The sequence below is a fragment of the Poeciliopsis prolifica genome, unplaced genomic scaffold (assembly GCF_027474105.1).
Source record: "Poeciliopsis prolifica strain line A6 unplaced genomic scaffold, Auburn_PproV2 SCAFFOLD009, whole genome shotgun sequence".
In the NCBI taxonomy this organism is placed as follows: Eukaryota; Metazoa; Chordata; class Actinopteri; order Cyprinodontiformes; family Poeciliidae; genus Poeciliopsis; species Poeciliopsis prolifica.
The window spans coordinates 12,098,728-12,112,308 of NW_026562384.1; the positions used below are offsets into that span (position 1 = coordinate 12,098,728).

The window sequence follows — 13,581 nt, forward strand, 5'->3', positions numbered from 1 at the left end:
ACAGTATTTATTATTTATGTACATCTGAAAAGGTTCAAGTATAAACCAAGGTTGAGCTCAAACAAGAAAGGGAAACAATATGACCTAAAATCAGAAGCTGTTTTTGTTAAAAGTAAGATTTAGCATAAGAAACAGAATTTCTAGTGGTCTTTGGAAGGTTAGCGACATCATCGCTAACCTTCTCCTTCTGGCCTTGAAAACTTTTCCCTCTGGTCTGCGGTTTCCTTCTCTCCCTCTCTTGTTCCTTCTCTTTCTTCTTTTTCAGCTTCTCCTCCTCTTTTTCCTTTCTCTCCTGCGCCCTCCGCCTCCTCCTCCTCTCCCTGGAGCTCAGCTTCTCCTCCCCGTCTCCCTGGACCTGCAGCTCGTCCTCTGGCATCACGTCGCTGAAGTCCTGAATCAAGATTTTGGGAACCTGCATCTTGGGCTTCTTCTTCGGCTTGGCCTTTTTGGGCTGCTCCCCTTTGAGTTTGCGGAAGAGTCCGAAGCGCTTGGAGGCGTCGGCCTGCTGCTCCTGTCGCTCCCCCGCGTCATCCGTCACTTCAGCAACGGCTTGCTCTGATTGTGCTTCCTGAGGTTGTAATTCTGGTTGACTGGCGCTGAACTGGAATTGGTTCGTCTTCTCAGGACCGCTGAAGAGATCCTCTGAAAGCCTACGCGTGACCTTGGAGCCACGTGAGCCGGAGGATTTCCTCAGACAGTGATCAGCAGAGGAGCGACTGCTGCGGCGCACAGAGCTTTGCTCCTGGCTGCCGTCGTCAAGTTCAGGAAGATCTTTTGCATCCTGATGAACTTTGGATTGGGTTTTTGTGTCGCTGTCAGTATTTGTTGGTGCAGAAGAAATGGGGACATTATTCCCTCCTGCTTGGCTTTCTTGAACATTTTCTGTGCTTTCTGCTTTCTCCACAGCACCAGCTGCTGACTCTTCAGAAGAGCTTATTTGTTTTTGATCAGACTTATCTTCAGTCTCATCCTGTGTTAAAATCTCACCTTCTTCTGGATGTGGTGGGCTCTCCGCAGCTTCCTCGTCTGGCTGATTGGGTTCTTGTAATTCCTCTGAATCTTTTGGATTAGAAATACATTCCTGACTTTGTGCATGTACAGGCACAACTACCTCCCCTGTTTCCTGTCCAGGGCAATCCTTTCCTGCTCCAATTTCTTCTTCAGCCACAGTCTTGGTATCACTCTCCTCCTCTTGCAGGGTGCGTTCAGGTGTAGACGCTGTCTGTGAATCTTCCTGCTCTGTTTGTGTCGTTGTAAGGTTTAGTAGGTCCTGCACGGCCACATTTTCTGCCAGGACATCGGTTTCTGTCTCGGTCTGTTCTGTTTCTATGAATGATTCAGTGCTGTGGCTTTTGTGTGTCTCTGTGATCACTTCTTCTTGCTCTTGCTCTGTGTCCGTTTTAGGATCCAGGTCTCGGTGACATTCTGAATCCAGGTTTGTCTCACTTCTTGTTCCTGTGACCTCAGTGATGGAGTCCAGCGGCAGCTGTTGTGAATTTTCAGTTTCTGTACCAGCTTCTGGTTCTGTGCCAGCTGGCTCCTCCCATGACTCTGCGTGAGACTCGGCGTTTGTGTTTTCTCTCTGAATCTCTGCGTGATTTTCCTCCATGGTGGTTGTATTTTTGTTTTCTGCTTCTTCGTGCGTACCAGTCACCTCAGTCTGCGGCTCATTGCTTTGCTCTTTCAGAAAATAAGTTTGACTCGTATTTTGCAGCTTTTCTGGATTCTCCGCCTCGCTGCTTATTTCTGTATCCCCACTCTCCTCATTGTTTTTGTTATTTTGCTCGTCGGTAACATGCGATTGGCTCACAGTGTGCAGACCTTTTGGGTTCTCAGTCTCATTTCTGTCTACAGCCTCACTCTCCTGACTTTGCTCCTCCTGAACCAGTGGTTGGTTTGTGTCACCCGGCTCCTCTTTCTGCTCACTTTCATTTGATTCTTCTGCAGTTTGGGTATTATTTTCAACAGATTGAGACTCCTCTGTCTTTTCTAAAATGACTGTGCTTTCTCCAGTCTCTTTTCTTTCCTCCTTTTCACATGTTCCTGCTTCAGGCTCGGTTTGTTCTTCTACTTTTGCTGTCTCGTCTTTGTGCTCCATTGGCGGACTTTTGTTTTCTTCCCGTTTATTTTCGTCTGCTGGTTTTGTCTCCGTTTCTGTTTTCTGTCCATCTGAAACTGCATCCTCCTCTTTGACGTCTTGGACTTTTTTCTTGAATTCTGCGTCGCTCCAGTTTCTCCAGTCATCCTTCGCTCCCATTGAAAGATGCCTCGAAACTTTGTTGCCGGCCTCCCACTCGCCAGCGTTGCCTTTTCCTCCTTTCCTGAACCTCTTGTGCAGGAGGGCAGGTGAGAGCGAAAGAGTGGAGGCGGAGCGGGCAAGAGGAACAGACAGATTCCCCGTTTCTCTCTCTTTCTGCTCACGTTCTTCCTTCTGCTGTCGGGTTCTCGCCCACGCCATCCGATACCCATAGCAACGACCCCGTGGGTCGAACGTAGATGAGGGTTTGTCTGTCCTCCACCTTCCCAACTCCTTTTCCGTCCGCTTCTCCAGGTCTTTACCTGACAGTGGCACTGAACAAACCTGAATGAGGGAGGAGAGAAGGCAGCTATGAATCTGAGAAGAGTGATTCATGATTGCAGAACAAAAGAGCAGCAGTGGGGGGAAAATGTGGTTTTATTGCAGTTGAATGCAAAGTTTCAACTGAGTTTAAATCAGGATAGTATAGCAGAGTTATTGTTGGGTTCATCTATAATGTCCCTGATTATATTACTTATTGAAAAGACAACTTTTTATTACAGAAAAGGCTGATCTGATACATTTTCATACTGGTTCAACAGTAATGCATTTCTGTAGTCCGAGCGGTGTTTTTTCTTCTCAACAATAAACTAAGCCAATTCTGAGCAAAAAGCAGCATTTAAATCACTATTTAAAAACACTTCCTCTATTTAGCCCTTTTTGCCCTTTTGGGTTCGATTCCTGGCCCGGGGTTTTTCTGCATGGTGTTTGCATGTTTTGCACTGTGGCTTCCTCCCACAGTGCAAAAATAAATAAAAAAAGACGATTGGTCTCTCTAAATTCTCCCTAGGTGTGAGTGTTTGTGTGCATGGTTGTTTGTCCTGTCTGTCTTTGTGTTGCCCTGTGACAAACTGGCAACCTGACGTATATTTCCCCTGCAGGGAATGAACAAACAAGGAGTGCTAACTCTTTTCAGTTTCACCTCTGCTATAAAAGTCTCCTCTTCCTCCTGGACATGCTCCCTGACCCCCCTCAGCCTCTCCAGAGTCTCCATCTGGCCCGGACACTGCTTCCTCTGCTCGGCCCGGCCCAGGACGCGTCGCACCAGCACCACCGCCACCTGGAGCAGCACCTTCACACCTGGACGGCAGCGGTGGGAGAACTTCACTAAGGATGCACAACAGCGACTGCAGTGGCAAACATAAAACTCACATGGCCTCGATTTGAATAAGTTTTTGGTGTAAAAACACACGTAGACGCACCATAGCAGAAGAAGAGGTCCCACACTCGGAGAAGCGTGTTAAAGGGCAGGTGACGTGTGAACAGACACATCAACCAGTCGGTGGCGAACATGAGCGGCTCCACGCCGTGCTGCTGGAGATGCTTGTGTGCAGCCGGGCACGTCTTCTTCAAGACCCAGGAAAGGATGGCTGCGTCAAACAGGACTCCCTCCTACACAAAACACCAGTTTGTCTGTTAGAGAGCCACACCTTGTTAACGCTGACCAGGTGTGTCTCCTGGAAATCTCTGATGCAGTGGAGGAAAAAAGGTTTCCCTGTAGAACAATTTGGAAAGGTATGCGAGAGTACTCTAAAAGATGTCTCTGTCTTCCTTTGCATCTGTCCTCCATTCATCACTCCACCTTTCCTTGCATCATTCATTCATCTGTTTGGGTCTGAAACTTAAATCTGGAAAGATGAAACATGAAGGAAGCTTTACTGCTCATCCAAACTAAGTGTTCACTCACCAGCAGAGGGCTGTAGTATCCAGGAAGGTACTGCTCACTGATCTGAACCAAACACCAGAAGGCCTCCTGCCAGACATGAACAAGAATGTCAGGATATAGTGACCAGAGGTTTGGCTCGTAAACATAAATACTCCCCCTAAAACCAAGAGTGGAAAGGTAGAGCAGGCACATGGAAACTGCTCTATATCAGATATTTTTAAGTAAATGTTTGATATAAAACTGAAGAAAAACAAAAACATCCGTTAATAAGACACATGCATGAGATGAGTGAGTAAAAGTAAAACTTCAGTCTGCCCTGACAGAAATAATTCTCCCTTTCAGGGTGACTGTTCTCCATGTGAACTTGCACCTAGTCTGCAGAACAGAAACGTGATTTTGGTCCAACCTCAGCAGGCATGTTCATCAGCAGCACCGCAGCCACTGGCCCCTGAGCCTGGCAGTAACCTTCCTCTGGCTGGAACTGAGTGTAGGCTTTCAACACGCGGAACAACCCCCGCTGCCTGCACACACACCACAATAATCAACCACACAGCACATGCAGAGCAGTTATCTCAAGTGTTCTCACTAATCAGAAACATTTATCTGTTTTAATTGAAGAAGCAATGATTTATCTTGCAGGTGCAGTAACTAAAGGCGTCATAAAGTCGTTCTCCGCTCGCAGCTAGTTGTCAGAAACAATGCGTAGAAAACAAACCTACCCGTGTCCGTCTTTGGAGAGGAACATCTCGTGGAAGGGGAACTGTCGGTCCAGATCCCTCTCAATTATATCCACCCAGCTCTGCAGACCTGGCTGTGAATCTAGAGACTGAAATGACAAATCATTCATATTCCAATGTCACAAAGAGATAAAACGGCAAACTTGATTTATCTAGTTTAGTGAACATTGATTGTTGTACAATAAACATTAACTGCAAACATAGTGATAGATTTTAAAGGTCACAAGTTAATTTTTATGGCCATCTCTTACAGTTCCCTAATTAATCATCACTGGATGCTGAAATGTCACCGTGGGCCTCCAGAAATTTGGATTCTGTTCTTCTCCATTTTCCCTTCTAATCTTGATTTTCAGTGAGATTCTAAATAGAATTTAATCTGAAAAAGGACATTTGGACTCTAGAGCAATAGTTTCATTTTTTGGTTCTTGTACTCACCATCCACATCTGTCATCATCATTTGCTATTCTTATTTGCTTGAATTATTTCCTGTTGTTTTTATATTCAATAATAAGGTCAAGTTTTCTGATATTGATTGAAATTGATGACCTTCAACAAAATAAAAAGAACTAAATGAACTTTTCAATGCTATGCTAACTTTCAGAGAAGTGCCATATAGCGCAAACATGTTTCCATTTTTAAATCACAATAATCAGGAAATTATTTTCAGCTTCTCACAAATTACTCAGCAGAAATATCAGCCATATTCCTGCAACAACTATGCAGCTTTTGTTGCAAACCCCCAAAACCCCACAAAACTCTGTTTGCTAAAAACCATTAACTCCAGTGAAAACATATTAGCTCTTGCCTCATAAAGGTTTTCATTTTGTCTCATTCTGTCTGATGCTCCACACAGGAGAGGCCAGCACTTTGCTCGAAGCGAGGCGGGGATTCCTTTCTGGCACTGCAGTTTGACCTGCAGAGACATCAAGACCCAGTATGAATCCCTATAAGCCATTTTGACAGCAAACAATTTGGCTTGTCGTGACAGTGAAGAAAAACAAGGCTATTCTTCTCTTTGTATCATTCTATGGACAAGCGAAAGAAGAGTTTATGTGCTTGTCGTCTCTCCACCTTGCTGCTCTTCTTCAACAAGATGCGGTCCCACTGGCCAATGATGTTGATCCATTTGGCTTCCCTCTGCCTGACCAGCTCAGGGGATGGGCCCACACTCCTGACACACAACACAGCACAAAACACACCAAGTGAGTAGTTTTAGCGCATTTCGTCAAAGAAGAAGAAAAAAAGATAACCTATGAACTAATTTCTAGGGGGCTTTTAAAGTCAGCCTGCAGTGCTGCTCTGTGCCTTCACTGCACAGAGACGCGGAGCTCTGAAAAACAAGGCAGGAAACAGGAAAACCACACGCTAGCAGTTTGACGTCTCCGTGGCAACAGGTCAGGATGTTATCAATGGGGAAAATGTGAAGATGACGGGCAGCAGGTTGCTCAGGCTCTCCTACTCTGATTTGATACTGCTTCATCTACCACCGTCACTGGGTCAAGTGTTCACTTGACGCAGTGAAGTGACAAAGTGTGAGAGTTCTGATGCGTGATGCTGCAGCATAAAACTTTATCAAGGGCTTAAAACCTCCTGTTTGAACTCTGCCTGCACGTTAACATGCTTTTTGTGAGACGCTAGAGCAACTGTCAGAGTCACTGAAGATGCACCAAACTGTTTAATAAATAAGATAATGCAGCGCTGCCCCCGCCCCACTTGTTGCTGCACACTGCCAGTGAGCTGCCTGAAAGGAGGCTGTCAGGCAGTGTCATAGAAACTCATAGTTTGGAAAGTAAAAGAAGCGCAAATTCATGAAATTATAAACAGTGTATATAAACTGGGAATCTCTTTCATTTTTTTTAATGCTCAAATGTACACTGAGTGTTAATCATTACTGTGGGCATATTCTCATTTGTAGAAAATATTTTGTGAGCTTGTTTATGTTCTAACAATCTGACAAGCTTTTTGTTTGTTCTTTAAATGAATAAAGTGTTATAGAAGTCATCTTCTATCTCTAGCTTCTATCTTTTCTCGTAATAATATTAAAAAAAAGACCTAAAATGGTTTTCATTGCAAATAATAATTTGATAATTATCTGTAATAAAAATCAAATAATACGTTATTTGTTTGTGCTTTGTTTTCAGGTGGTGCATTTTCCCTTTATTATCTTAAAAAGTTCATCTTCATTAACTCTTGCCCCCTTTGTGCCTTTGCCATTTTATTGTGCAAAACATATTTTGTTGATTTTTTTTCTCTCTCTTTTAGTGTGCAGGATACAGATGTTTCTCTATTGCATTAACCCATCAGTCCTCAGATACGTGGCCTGGTATAACTTCCTGGTCTCACCATGGGAAGACAAAAATAAGTTATTTGTCACTCCGGGAACCCTTCGTACACGTTTTCTCAAGTTGATCCTGCTAGTCTGAACCTTTTTATTATATTTTGTTCAAAAAAAAAGCAAGGAACTTTTGTATCATTAAATTAGAAAAGAGAAATCATTACAATGGAGGGAGAATATATGACCCTCATGAATTCAAGCAGGTTAAATTATTTTGCAAATTATTTATATATCAATTAATCAGAGCTTTTATTTTGAGTGTTTTTAATTTTTGTATCTGAACTTGACTTATTTCCTTAAGCGGTGCATGTGATTTTTATAGCAGTATAACTCTTCCTGACAGTAGAGTAGCAGTTCTCCAGTTGCAAGTGTAACTCACCCAGCTGTGGATCCATTGGTCAGAATGAAGCCAAACCGGTCCGTCTCTGGTTCAAGACTGACCTCTGATCCGGCATCCGACCCAGAGCTGTCCTCCTCACTCTGATGCCTGTGGGGTTGACTCGATGCTTTCAACATCTTCGCAGCACAGAAAGACGGAGGCTCTCGTGGTTCACTTTGTAAAGGTATCCCCAGTCATGAAGAGTTCATGGTAGTCGGGCTGCGCATCTTGAGGAGTAATAATCCCATCTGAAACAAGTGATAGCAGTCAGTAATCTACCTGTTTTCTACATGTTTTTTTCTTCTGCTGCTATTTCTCTGTCACGCACTTGACTAAGGGTTGGGAGAGTTTTAACAGGAAGTTAATAGAGTGTTGACTTCCTGCCATTCAACCAGACACACCATCAAATGAAATGTAATTTAAATGTAAATACCTTTCAGATTCCCTCCATTATTGTGTATTTGTTTGCAGAAGGTGCAGAGCGAGGTCTTCCAGAAATGGAAGCAGAAGATGAACTTCCTCTCTCTATTTACTGCTGTTAATCTGCACACCGCCCTTGCCTGTTACAGTTGCCAATTCGTTGACTCACTTTTCCTCTGAAACACACTGTGGTTCTTTATTAACGTTTTTTTTTTTTTTTTTTGTAAGATCCTAAATATTTGTGGAAGTGAAACTAATATTACTTTGGCAGCATGACACATTTGTAAACAAAAAAAGAGGGTAATATTCTTTTTAAAAAGGTTTTCAATATCATTTCCTACTGCATTGCCAAATAGCTGCGTTGCAAATATATGTAGTGTCAAAAGTAGTACAAATTAAGGGGGAAATGTCAAAAGGTTAACAGGGTGAAGAGATTGTGACTCAGAGAGAAAGGGGAATAAACGAGCCGCTTTGAACGCAGCATTTCTAAAACTGCGCAGTTCAGGGACCGGTGGAGTTCATCACTAATCTCTCTCCAGAGGTATGTGCTGTTAAAGATTATTATTAATTGTACAGTCGCTGTTGGTTGACACTTTCACCAAGAAATGCTGAATATATGTGGTTTGTTTTCTGTTGTCAAACAGACCTAAAATTTTCAGCTCTACAACTGGGAAGAAGCGACGTAAGAGCAAAGTACCAGTTTTAGAGTGGACTTACAAACACGTTTTACCTGAAAAACGTAAATAGAAAGCGTAACGGTAAATTAAGCGATGTTGGGCCAAGTGTTTATGTGCATCATTCAGTCCGTCTTCAAAAGAACAAAATATCCTCCAAAACTTGGTTTAATCGCTACAACAACCATAATAGCTGCAGTTTTCTTCTTACATGCTGCTTACGCTTGAAGAAATAATACATTTACCGTTTTGTTGTCATTTTTGTTCACGTAAAATTGCGTCATGGTGGTAATTGGCTTATAATCAAAGGACACCCTAAAACCCAGTTCGTACGTCTAGTTTCCTATTTTTCCGGCGTGCCGCGAATGTGTCATACAGCAGATTACAGCAGGGCTGTCCTCAGCTGGCGCTCTGCTGGCCTGCCTGCAGAGCGCCAGTTGATAAACTCAGTTTTGATTAACTGAGTTTATCTATATTGTCACTGTTGAGATTGTGACAACCATTGTTGTCGTTGTTGTTTGCATGTTCTGTTTTCTGACTCTCTGTTAATCAGATGTCTGCTGCACTCAGTCTGCGTCTGTTACACTGCTACTCGAAGAAAGGTACTAAACCACATCATGATAACATGCATGTGTGCTAAAATCATGTGGGCTCACCTCGTGTCTGTGCTTCTCCAGGCGCATTTGGACATGCTTCTGGTGTTACGCGCACGCTTAGCATTAGCGCGCCGAGACAAGGCTACAGTAAGTACTGGACAGTACACTGTACAGTAGTGCACTACGGAAGTAAAGTCAACTTTTTACATTTGTCATGTTTCAACTACAAAACTTGTCTGTATTTTATTGAGATTTCACATGACTGACCCACATATGGTAAAATAGTGCAACATTTGCAGTTGGTAAGAAAATATTTGATTTTAAAGGCCTCGATTTTCCCTTTCTCTGTAACTAAGGTCCATGGCTTTTGCCTTTTTAATGTAAATATTTTACTTTGCTGCAAAGTCAAATATTTATATTTTCTCCTCTATTATTACTTTGTTTTACTGCATGTATAACTGTAGAGTTCTTTTGGGATTTTTTAAAAAATACAGTATACATATAAAGTTTATTTACGTGAAAAATTGCTCAAGTCAGACTGGATAAAAAGCACGTATTTAATTTTACATCAGTTTTTGTGTTGAAGTAGGAAGTCTGACTACTTCAACACTGACTGTTGGTTGACACTTTCACCAAGAAATGCTGAATGCATCCTAAGGATGCATTCGAGTATACTTTAGTCGTATTTAGGAAAAATGACCAAAGCAAACAGATGATCTAACCACATATTTATTTATTTTCTCTTCTCTTAGAGTATGTAAATGCCCAGGAGCAGCCAACTGACCTGAGGTCCATCACTGACCGGGCAGCAACAACCCTCTTATGGACCGAGCTTTTCAGAGGTCAGAGCTCAGAGCTGATGTGATTTCTGGGCACATGACCCGATTCATGCTAAAATTTGTATATTCTCATCAAATGTCATGAGAAGACCAACATTTAACTTAAACAGCTGCTCACTGTGTAGGGAAAGCTGATTTGTTGCTCACTGCAAATATTCACCCAGTGATGAACACAGCTTCTGAGTCTGTTCGTAGCTTAAGATGCTCAATGCATTTTAATTAGAAAATAATTTTAATTAATTTGACTCGACGAGGGGAAGGACGCCCTGCTGCCACAGACAATCAAAGATGAATCCACAGAGGTTTCTCTAGAGCTTTTCATAAAAATATGCTGTTGTAATCTTAGATTTTCTCCTTTTTTGATGCAATTGTTAAATTAAAAAGTGCATCAATTAAGGTCATCACCAATCCTTTCTTCACTCTGGTGATAATTCATTGCAGGTTTGGCGATGGCCATGAGCTACCTGTTCCGTGAGCCCGCTACCATCAACTACCCGTTTGAGAAAGGTCCGCTGTCACCACGGTTTCGTGGCGAGCACGCCCTCCGCCGGTACCCCAATGGAGAGGAGCGCTGCATTGCTTGTAAGCTGTGTGAAGCCGTCTGCCCTGCTCAGGTAAACAAGAATGTAGTCATACATTGAATTTCAAAAATTTACTGATTACAGTTCTATAAGACTTCTCTTTATAGCACTGGCTATTCTGTTAATTATCAGCAAAAGAAAAAAAAAAAGGTCATTCCACTATTGGCCATTTTGTTTTTCTCCTCAGGCCATTACTATTGAAGCTGAGACTCGAGCTGATGGCAGCAGGAGAACTACACGGTATGATATCGATATGACCAAGTGCATCTATTGTGGTTTCTGTCAGGAAGCCTGTCCTGTTGACGCCATTGTTGAGGTGAGAAAAGTGTATTTTTGTATTTCTGTTTTGCCTCAAACAAACCCCTGACAAAAGAGGTGTTATCTAAGAGGGATAGACTGCATATTACCCTGAACGTCAGTTTTCTCATTTGATTCTTTCCCCAGGGGCCAAACTTTGAATATGCTACAGAGACTCATGAGGAGCTGCTGTACAACAAAGAGAAGCTGCTCAACAATGGAGACCGATGGGAGGCTGAGATAGCAGCCAACATACAGGCTGATTATCTTTACAGATGAACTGCATCATCAGTAACATTTCAGCATATATATGCAATAAAAGAAATAGCTACATGGAGCCTCTCTGAGGCAAAAGTGAATTAGGGGTAAACACTGAAGCCATGCTGCAGATACGCACAAATTATACACTGCCTGGTGAAAAATATTGTATTATTTTACTGACCTACTTTTAGCTGTGACTATGGCTCATAATTTTAATGTATCGGTGAGCTTATAACAAACTATTCTCAAACAAAGTGGAAGTTTTAAGACATTACATGGAGGATGGTATTAAGTCTTAAGGACATTTCTTGCCAGAGCTAAGTCCTGGGTGGACATCATTTCCACCCATGTGTGAAAATGATGATTAATAGTCTTAAAACTGTTATGTTAGAATATACCTGCCACCAGAAAAGAAATAATCTTTTTATGGAAAAAAGGTCAGTTAACACATTTGGGTGGTCAGCTTGCCTTTTTATAACTGATTCACACTATTTATGATGGATTCATTAACTTATTCACTCCTCCTCTTAATATAATGCGTTCATCACTCTGAATCAGGGCCAGGTTGGACTCATTAGACCACGTGAATTTATGCCATTGTTTCAGATTATAATCCTTCTGCTTTCTATTAAGCTGATGTAAGATGTTTTCCACTGTTAACTTTATTAAATATTTTTTATTTCTTGCAGCTGTTTAGTCCAATTAATTGGAGCAATACCCACTTTGCATTCTTTACGTTTAATTTGACTACAGTGAGTATTTCCAAGTGCTAATTAATTGGTTGATTGCATTTATTTAAATATATATTTATTTATGAAGCATGTCACAGTTCATCAGCATCTTACCAGATTTTAATAATGAATTGGACATTCCTTATTCCAAGGATGGCACTACTGGTATTAACACAAGCAAGTGATGCAGACGGTCACTTTCAAAACTTGTTTATGGCGAGGTCTTCACTGACAGTTCAAATCTTTTTAAAATGGAAAAGTTAAACTCTATATTTGTCTTTTATGTACATTGCCTTTTGCTTTAATTTTAGTCACATACTATACAGGATGACAAACATCCAGCTTATTCATAGCAAGTTTCATTAAATATGGCTAAGTCGATCAAGCATTTTTGAGGAAAAGAGGGATCTTTCTATATTCTTTCCTAAACAAAGAATATAGAAATCAGTTGACCGCAAACAGTTAAGACATCAGATGTTTTCCCAACAAAACTCATATTATTTTTGTTTCATTATAATATTGCAATTAGTTTGTGAAAAATATATATTTGTTTTTACTTGTTAAATGATCACAGTTTCTTGTGTTTTTAACTAAAGACAGGTTGACAATGTTGGCCCAAGTGTCAAATAATTTGAATACCCCTGATTTAAGAAGCCTCCCTTTTTACTTCTTTGATGCAAAACAGAAGTGTGACATTTTTGTAGTTTGTTTTCTAATGCAAAGTTCTTACTTTTACCCCCATTAATACATTATTTTTGGCCTAGCCGTGTTGTTTTTAATCTGTTTTATGTGAAATTTTGCAGTCTTTATAGAGGAATTACTGTGACACAGTGATATATATATTTTGATTGTATAACTTAAACTTATGTCAGTAATTATAAAGCATGAAAGCTTTTTAGTCCACTTGAATAAAGCAGATCTTAAACCATGACTGTTTGAATTTATGATATGAAATGATGCATTGATTTTTAGGTGTCATTTGGTAAATTATAACACTTTTAACACAGAGTTGACATTATTCAAAATATTTTTGTATTGACATTAACCAAGAAATCATGATCTGACATAAATTTGTTATAAACGTATTACTGATTACACTTTAAAAATTATGTAGCTTTTTGTTATTAAAGCAAAGGTTTATGACAACAGTCATAAATATTCATGTATTACTCATGTTCGTGACAGGTGTTATGTCATGTTTATGACTTTTAAAGGCAGCTTGTGAGTTCAAGCATAAAAGTCAGCTTACTTCATTGTATGACTTCACACCAAACATTTCAAGGCACTTTCCATGACAGGCGCATCATTTTTTTATGTGATTACATACAATCTAATTCCCTCCTTATTTTGTTGATTCTATCCACTTCATAGCAATAAAATGCAGTCAGACCATTTGTTCAGACACACACTTGATTGCTTTATTATTAGTTTCTATATGTTAAGCCTGCTGTGTCATATGGAAATGGAGCAAACATAAATTGTTGTTGGAAGACTGTATTTGCCTGCTCTAATATTGTGCAGTATTAGTTTCATATTGGGGAACAAAAGTTTCTCTGTATGAGTTTATGACTTTAAAAATGTTATTATTATTGTTGTGGTTACGACATTATTATTGCAGTTGAAGTACCAACATTTCAAATAGCTTTATTTTTTTGTGTGTGTTTCATGCTCAGTACTTCATTAGCTTTTTAACCAAATACCCTTTTACTTTAAATTGAGTCATTTCAGATTTTTACTTGTACTTGAGCAACAATGTGTGGAATGAACGC

The 13,581-nt window shown here is 40.7% G+C and overlaps 2 protein-coding genes across 3 annotated transcripts; one reads left to right on the plus strand and one right to left on the minus strand.

Moving 5' to 3' along the window:
- Nucleotides 1–2: 2 nt before the first annotated feature.
- Nucleotides 3–7,955, minus strand: tbc1d10c (TBC1 domain family, member 10C). The gene is made up of 10 exons (XM_055034769.1): nucleotides 7,847–7,955; nucleotides 7,414–7,661; nucleotides 5,771–5,870; nucleotides 5,505–5,612; nucleotides 4,682–4,788; nucleotides 4,369–4,483; nucleotides 3,984–4,049; nucleotides 3,499–3,688; nucleotides 3,219–3,376; nucleotides 3–2,581 (listed from the first exon to the last, which is right to left on the minus strand). Exons 2-10 carry the CDS (start codon nucleotides 7,548–7,550, stop codon nucleotides 107–109), a joined length of 3,456 nt encoding a protein of 1,151 aa, XP_054890744.1. The 5' UTR covers nucleotides 7,551–7,661; nucleotides 7,847–7,955; the 3' UTR covers nucleotides 3–106.
- ndufs8b (NADH:ubiquinone oxidoreductase core subunit S8b) lies at nucleotides 7,780–12,813 on the plus strand. Of its 2 annotated transcripts, none has more exons than XM_055034775.1 (7): nucleotides 7,780–7,827; nucleotides 9,061–9,109; nucleotides 9,185–9,250; nucleotides 9,856–9,945; nucleotides 10,384–10,556; nucleotides 10,711–10,839; nucleotides 10,968–12,813. In XM_055034775.1, exons 2-7 carry the CDS (start codon nucleotides 9,061–9,063, stop codon nucleotides 11,097–11,099), a joined length of 639 nt encoding a protein of 212 aa, XP_054890750.1. In that variant the 5' UTR covers nucleotides 7,780–7,827; the 3' UTR covers nucleotides 11,100–12,813. The 2 variants fall into 2 exon arrangements, with proteins under 2 accessions (XP_054890750.1, XP_054890748.1); XM_055034773.1 differs by lacking the exon at nucleotides 7,780–7,827 and adding an exon at nucleotides 8,326–8,374.
- The last annotated feature ends 768 nt before the right edge of the window (nucleotides 12,814–13,581 follow it).

What these genes read in the sequence shown, in the direction of transcription:
- tbc1d10c (XM_055034769.1), bottom strand. Translation starts at nt 7,550, where the DNA reads ATGTTGAAAGCATCGAGTCAACCCCACAGGCATCAGAGTGAGGAGGAC. An exon ending in AAAATGAAAACCTTTATGAG is followed by an intron (nt 4,789 to 5,504) that starts GCAAGAGCTAAT and finishes TTGTCATTTCAG; the next exon opens with TCTCTAGATTCACAGCCAGG. An exon ending in GATACTACAGCCCTCTGCTG is followed by an intron (nt 3,689 to 3,983) that starts GTGAGTGAACAC and finishes TGTTTTGTGTAG; the next exon opens with GAGGGAGTCCTGTTTGACGC.
- ndufs8b (XM_055034775.1), top strand. Translation starts at nt 9,061, where the DNA reads ATGTCTGCTGCACTCAGTCTGCGTCTGTTACACTGCTACTCGAAGAAA. An exon ending in CGCGCCGAGACAAGGCTACA is followed by an intron (nt 9,251 to 9,855) that starts GTAAGTACTGGA and finishes CTCTTCTCTTAG; the next exon opens with AGTATGTAAATGCCCAGGAG. An exon ending in ATGGACCGAGCTTTTCAGAG is followed by an intron (nt 9,946 to 10,383) that starts GTCAGAGCTCAG and finishes AATTCATTGCAG; the next exon opens with GTTTGGCGATGGCCATGAGC.